This window comes from Haplochromis burtoni, unplaced genomic scaffold (assembly GCF_018398535.1).
Source record: "Haplochromis burtoni strain Fernald_Lab_line unplaced genomic scaffold, NCSU_Asbu1 Contig_264, whole genome shotgun sequence".
In the NCBI taxonomy this organism is placed as follows: domain Eukaryota; kingdom Metazoa; phylum Chordata; class Actinopteri; order Cichliformes; family Cichlidae; genus Haplochromis; species Haplochromis burtoni.
Window position 1 is genome coordinate 799,481 of NW_024582625.1, and position 7,511 is coordinate 806,991.

General features: G+C 42.9%; 1 protein-coding gene across 10 annotated transcripts in view; it reads left to right on the top strand.

Moving 5' to 3' along the window:
• grm3 (glutamate receptor, metabotropic 3) overlaps positions 1-7,511 on the top strand; it is a 48,663-nt gene that overhangs the window by 30,501 nt on the left and 10,651 nt on the right. For all 10 annotated transcript variants that reach the window (XM_014339069.2, XM_042227499.1, XM_042227495.1 and 7 more), the window contains 2 exons: positions 482-751; positions 1,242-1,845. In XM_014339069.2, coding sequence (XP_014194555.1) covers positions 482-751; positions 1,242-1,845 — 874 coding nt within the window. The remainder of the gene's footprint in view (positions 1-481; positions 752-1,241; positions 1,846-7,511) is intronic.

Below are 7,511 nucleotides of genomic sequence, written 5' to 3' on the forward strand. Positions count from 1 at the left end.
TTTACTCTACCTTTCAGACATTGACTACATTCAGTCTAAGTGTCAAATCATTCCTAAAGAAAATACTTTTTATACTATCACCTAAAAAAATCATCAAGTTCATAGAGAATATTTTAATAAAATTCAGACTTATTAGATTGTATTCACACTGATCCATAAGAGTATAATCAGTCAATTCTAATTCAGCTCTGGATACATAACATTAAAAATATAATTTACAAAAAATTATGGGAAATCTCCTTTTGCTCCTTTATCCCTGGCTCTTCTCAATAACTTTACGGTGTTATCTGCAGCAAAATATTAAAGTTAAAATATTAAAATATATTTCATCATGTCATAGGAGCATGGGCTATGAAAATCCAGTAAAAAAAAAAGATATCAATCAATCAATGTCAAGACTCTAATTTTAAAGCAGTTGCGATAGCTTAATTTTACAACAGCAGGCTCAGAATTATTCCACCTGATTTATGTGTTCCCTCAGGTTGCCAATCTTCTCAGGCTCTTCCAGATCCCTCAGATAAGCTACGCTTCAACAAGTGCCAAACTCAGCGACAAGACGCGGTACGATTACTTTGCCCGCACTGTGCCCCCTGATTTCTACCAGGCCAAAGCCATGGCTGAGATCCTGCGGTTTTTCAACTGGACCTATGTGTCCACCGTCGCATCCGAGGGTGATTACGGGGAAACTGGTATCGAGGCTTTTGAACAAGAGGCACGCATGAGAAACATCTGTATTGCCACTTCAGAGAAGGTAGGAAAAAGAATTCATTTGCACATTTCTGTTGTCAAATCCACATGGCTATAAGAAGCAAACAGAAAGAAAAGCTAAACAAAACAAACAAAGCCAAAACTTCCATGTGGAATGTCACCCTGATTTATGGCCTACGGCTGCACCAGCAACAATAAGCAAAGTGCTAAATTTGTCCGCTTATAAAAGTTTGTCTTTACGTCTTATCTCGTCCTACACCAAATAGGGTTTAATATCACACTGTTGTTATCAGTCGTGAACCAGAAAATGAAAGCTTATCTCCAAGAACTCATTCCGGGTGCTTTCACAGTCACATTTTTCATCTAATTTGCTACAGAAATGCATGTTGGTATGAGACTGTGAGACATATCTTTTTTTGTCACATTTCCGCCTATGATTTATGTGATAAATAATTACGAATAGGGAACATAAGCAGGAGGAGCATGTACAGTATGTCTGTCATTAAATTGCAGCATGTCTCTTCTTTGTCCAGGTGGGACGGTCTAACGCGAAGAAGTCCTATGAAGCTGTGATCCGTCAGCTCCTCCAGAAGCCAAACGCCCGTGTGGCTGTTCTTTTCCTGCGAAGTGACGATGCCAGAGAGCTGCTGGCAGCTGCTGCCAGGCTCAACACCTCCTTCATATGGGTGGCCAGCGACGGCTGGGGTGCGCAGGAAAGCATTGTCAAGGGAAATGAGGTCACAGCTGAAGGAGCCATCACGCTTGAATTGGCAGCCAATCCCATACCAGAATTCAACCGCTACTTCCTTAGTCTGAACCCTGTCAAAAATCATCGGAATCCCTGGTTCAAGGAGTTCTGGGAGCAGCGGTTTCAGTGCTCTTTTGGGGGAGGAGGCGGAGTGGGCTTGGGAGAGACGCCTCCCCCACCATGTGACAAGGACTTGTCGATGGACAAGAATAACTTTGAACCCGAGTCCAAGATCATGTTTGTGGTGAATGCCGTGTATGCAATGGCTTACGCCCTACATAACATGCAACGTAGCTTGTGCTTTAACACCACCAAGCTGTGTGACAGCATGAAGGCCTTGGATGGGCGCAGACTCTACAGGGATTACATCCTTAATGTCAGCTTTGCAGGTAAGAGAGCTATAGCACGGCAAACAGAATGAAGAGCGATAAGGTGTTGAAGTTTTATGAAGAATAAGAAGCAAATGTTGGAGGGGAAGCTGGTGGAAAGACAGTAGGACAACGATGGGAATTTTCAGTCCCTAGTTAACAGTCCTCTGTGAAACAATACAGGGATGTTGTCCTTCTCCTCAGCCAAAGCAGCCACGAACATAAAAAGTACTGAAACAAATCCACTTAATTGCTATGTATTGTCAGAGCCAGCTTGCCATTGACACCTATTACCCATGCGTAATTGATACGACACTTGAAAGTTTCTTTGAGGAATGAGAGCTTCAGTTAATCCGTCAGCCATATTCTTCTCTCTTGCACTAATGAGATTGTGTGTGTTATAATAGCTCCTATAGCAGGCTGCCTGTCTGTCTGTCAGTCTCTGTAGAGTTGGGAGTGAAGAGACAGAGGATTGGCTTGACTGACAGATGGCGTACAAAGGAAGCGTTATAAATAAACTGCTGTGTCTCAGGGACTGACACAGGTTTAGAGGTGCTTATTCCTCCACCAACCGTGACCAGGAGCAGACATCAAAACAGCCAGACAAACAACACTAACACGGCAGATTTGCCATGGGACGCTGGGGAGAGAGAGCAGCAAGGATGGATGGAGGATGAGAAAATGGCATCGCCTATGAGGGGAGGGGGGGAGGGAGCTTACAGATAAGAGTGACAGGCAGACTAAAATGAGAAAAGAGAGTTTGGGGTAAGGTAAGAGAGCGTAAGACAGAAAAAGAGATAGGGAAAGAAGGAGGGAGAGAACAAGTGAGCACCGAGGCAATTCCGGAGTGGGACGGCATGCGTCAGCAGAAGAAGAGAATTCTCTTTGAAATTCCCCATCTTCATTTCTGCTACAAATCAAAGTGGAGCATTTCTGTCTGAGAAGAAGAGCGAGTATAAGATAGAGACTGAAGAAACAGTCAAAGCAATTGCAGTTGCATCCTCCACTTGGCACCGATGATCCCACTCCATTATAGAGTACATACAGTGAGAGATAGGAAGGATATGCAGATTTACACACACGGGAAGCTGACAAATGCTCTGGAGTGGGTTTTGGGGCAGAGGAGAGAAAAGCAGGGAAAAGCAGAGGACAGCAGATGAGAAAGAAGGTGTGAATCCCTCTGTGACTTTCCTACATCTCTATGTCTGATAATACACTCCCTCTAACACCGCTTCTGCCTTCTTTTTAATACTGATGTATGTCTGCGAATTGCACGTTTTTATTCTTCAGCTGGTAAGAAAGAACAGCAAATACAAACAACCTGAGTCCTTTTACACTGACAGTGCTGACAGAATGACAAGCAGCTGTATTGGTAAAAATCCATTCAGAGAAGCTGTGCTGATAAGAGCTCAAACTACGTGGAAGACGGTACAGTTAAACTGGGAACTTGCGGCAGTGTTTGTTTTGAGGTATTGGTTCGCCCAGAATGACTCACTCTCGCTCTCTGCTGTACATATACATCCTTCCGACTACAGTATGTAAGGAAGAAGCTGAGGTGAGTTGAGGTTGAATGTGGGGTATGAATACTGCAGCATCACCATCCGCAGTGCTCTCAGTCTGAACTGTAGCAGACGGAAAACCAACACTCTTCAGTGCTCTCTGTCTCCCTCCTTTCGCCTTCTCTTATACACACATGCAGGTTTATTGCACAGTCTTTGCATTGCATCAAAATCGGAGCTTCCTTATAGCTTCCAAATGTCCCCTAGGACTGTGATTCTTAAATGTAATAAGACTGTTGTTTTATTAGCTTTTACTGACATTGTATGTGGTGCCCTAATGCACTATTCTGCATTAAAAGCAGTGTTTTCATATGCGGCTCTCTTCATCTAATCTCGTCTTGCTCGTTGCTATGGTAATGAAGCCGACACTATTGCCAATTGTTGAAGTGATCCGGTAGATCATGGGAACTGCTCCTTACCAACTAGTAACAGACACAGAGGCGTTTTTTTACACATTTTTATGAGGCCTTACAACATGCTTCATACGCAAAACGTAGACATACATACACACAAGAGGCACATAAACGCCTTCCTAACAGTCTTTTTTACAATGAGGTGGCTTGAAATGCTTGTTTTTCTACCAGCATGAAATTGCAGACACCCCCAACCCACACACTTCTCAAAGCCATCATTCAACTCCCACCCACCCACCTCCCCGATCTGCAGCAAACAGATCAGTATATACACACATGCATGCAGTCTTCTGTTCAAATAGTGGTGATAGATGTGATATTCCCCCTTCTCTCTTTCTCTCTGTGTGTGTGTGTGTGTGTGTGTGTGTGTGTGTGTGTGTGTGTGTGTGTGTGTGTGTGTGTGTGTGTGTGTGTGTGTGTGTGTGATATGTCTGTGTTAGCAGAGGCGGTGTGCCTTCAGGGCCATATTGAGCTTGCTGCAACGTTTAGATGCTAGAGAACAACCTTCACTCATTTTCTCTCCCTCGTTTTTCCCTCAGTCTCTTTTCCTCTGTCTCTCTGTCTTTGTCGCTGTCTGTCTTTCCGTCACTCTTTCTCTCCCACCTCATCACTCCGTCTTTTCTAGATGCTTGTCCCCCTTTTTTTCTCACCCGGAAAGTGTCCTACTCTCTCCTACATTCAAAAACAGCACATCCCACTCAGACTTCACAAGGTTGCTCTCCTGCCTCCACTGCCTCTCTGCGCCAGTCTGCTTCTCCACTCCTCTCCCTCACTTTGCTCATCTGTCCATCCAGCCTTCACCTATTCTCTGTTGATTCCTCTCTCTAAAGGCTCTCCTTTCCATCCACCTGTATCTCAGCTACCATGACATCAGTTTCTTGCTTTTCACTTTTGCTATCTCCTTTCTCTTTCTCTTGTATTCTTCTCCCTCTACTCGCTTGTCACTTCCCGCCTTTCTTTGCCCTTATCTTGTCTCTTGGCTCATTCTCCATCCCAGCACCTTCTGTTTTTCTCTTGCCATTTCTTTCTTTTGTCTCCTCTATCTCACCACCTTTCTTTCAGTCAAGCCTCAGCTCTCTTCCGCTACATTTTACCTCCTATACATTTCTGTCCCTTACTCTAGACTTCCTTTTCTCTACCCTATCTGTCCTCTGTTCCCCTGTGGCCTGTTGTTCTGTGACCCAGTCAGCGCCTCCATCCCCTTGGACCAAATCCACAGGGAGAACAAATATAACTAATGTGATCCCTCTGTGTGTGAATTTGTGACATGTGAGTGAATACCTGCATATATGCACTGAGGGGACATGAGTGCATGTATGTGTGAAGTCACGTAAGCAAAAACAAAAAAAGATTTACCCTCTCCACATAAATCTGTGCACTTCACTTTCACCGCATTTAGATGACTTATTCCTACTTATTCATCCCAAGCCGCCTTTGCCTCCTCTCGCTCTCTCCCCCTGCCTTTAATACCCACAATCCCCCTTGGGCTTTGCTTTAGCCCTACATGGCCGATAACATAATTAATTTCTCAGCTTCTGAATGAAAAGCCTGTTTTCACCATGCTTCTAATTAAGCTAGAATAATAAGGTGTTTCTCAAGTTAGTGGGAATGCTAAGTGTTTCGCAAAAATTAGGGTTCTGGTTAGGCTGCTTTATAACTACAGTTTGTCTTGCTTAAGTTGATTTGCTTTTTCTTTCTTTTCCCTCTTTTTTTTGTATTTTTTGCTGTTTAATTTTCATTTCTCCCAGCTGTCTAATCAAGTGCCATTACAAAAATGAAAGAGTTTGTTGCCATTGCAGTAAGATAGTTGTATATTTAGATTTGATTGGGACAAAGCAAACCCTATGTTTCACCCAGCCTGTGAGACACCGTTTCTACTCTACTTCTAGTGTACCACATGGCAGATGAATTGGCTGACAGTATTGCTGGATGTCAGTGAGTGAGGCTTGGTCTTTTGTTTGCTGATGACACTTCACGGGCATAAAAAGTCACCCGGAGCAGTAGGGAAGTATTGTGTGGATGAGGTGACACAGAATCATCTATAACACTGTATTAGGTTGCGTTAAAAGATCTGTTACACATGGAAACCTAAGAGCCGCCGTTAGGAAGCATCGCTACAAATCATTCCGTCAGTTTATTGTTCAGCGTGTTGCTGTAACAGAAACATGTTGTAGAAAAGTAGCTGACAGATCAAGGCTTTTGTGCACATTGGAAATAATATGAACAGGCTTTTTAAAAATCACTTTTTAAGCAACACTGTTTCGGAAACACTGCAGGTCGGTCGAAAAAGACAGTTTGCATATTTGAGATGCCGGACTTGAACACAAAGACCTGTCACAGTGCTTCAGCTTTGCTATAAAGATCCTGAGGCTTTATTGAGGTTTCCAGCTGGTTAAATGAGTCAAACTTTATTTGATATTAGAGATTTCAATTTTCTTTGTCAATTCTGATTTTTTCCTAAAAGTGACTTGCCTATGCTGATTTTCCCAGTTCAGATTTTCTTTCTAAGAACCAAAACCAACACCAAATAAAATTATACAGAAATTACCAAATTAAACTTTACAATTCCCCCAAAACTGCAGTAAGTTACAGCACATTGTCTATTAAACAGCTGAAAAATAAGTGCTCTGCTACCTGTAAAAGATACTGTACACCCATCATCAGCTGACATTTAGGTGTAACAGGTTTATACAACAATGTTAATTTAAGGTGTTTACATTATTTTCCAGTATGTTTATAACTTTAACAGATAACAGGACACCAACCACTTTTTCATTTGTCTCCATAACTTTCCTCTTAAGTGCTTTGATCTGTTGCTCATACCGAGGCTCATATAGAGCCTGCAGGCGTGTGGCTGACTCTGTGCACTGGATAGCTTTAGCTTTAGCCACTTTGTCTTTGTTAGTTTCTTTAAAATGTCTGTATTCAGCTGGGTGAGGGTGATTTAAGTGCCTGATTAGGTCTGTTGTTACAAATGTTTTCGCACTCGTCCACACATGGTTTACTTTGGCAAACTTTGAAGACAAAGAGACAACTGCTTTCTGAAGAGCTTCCATGCTAACAATATATTAATGTGTGGTTATGAGTGTGCACTATTTGCCTGCCCCGCTGTGCGTGTAGCATGTGTTGCGCATGCATGAAACAGACCGGCTCATAATTGGACATATGGCTCGTCACCAGACTGGGCAGACTGGTTCCCTGTTAGGTCCATCGGTGGAACTGAATTTAATACGTGCATTTTCATAAGATAAATGGATCTCGATGAGTATCGATGACATTAGAGTTGCATCTGTTGATGTTTACCAAGACTATATTTAAAGGACGTGGCCACTATAATCACTTTTAGTTGGTATAATATGGCCACAGCTAACCTGTTGATAGTAAAAGCACATTTGTGGTGCCCTAACTTGCTGTAATTGGAGATAAAGTATCTGAATTTCAGGTGCAGGACCACATCTCCAAACACGCTCTTCCGGTTCTCATCTCTATAAGTTCCCCCAGTTCTACAAGCTGTTCATTGTCGTTTACGCACCCCACCATCCCTCCCCTTTTCAATTCTTTAACTTCTTCACTTCTATTTAGTACATGGGGATCTGCCAGGCTCGGGAGCCGCCACCAGTCCACTTCGAGGCCTTGCCTAAACTGCACCTCAATTCATGTCCAAGCCATTCATCTTTATTTACTAAACCGCTGTCAAACCTCAAATAAGGACGTG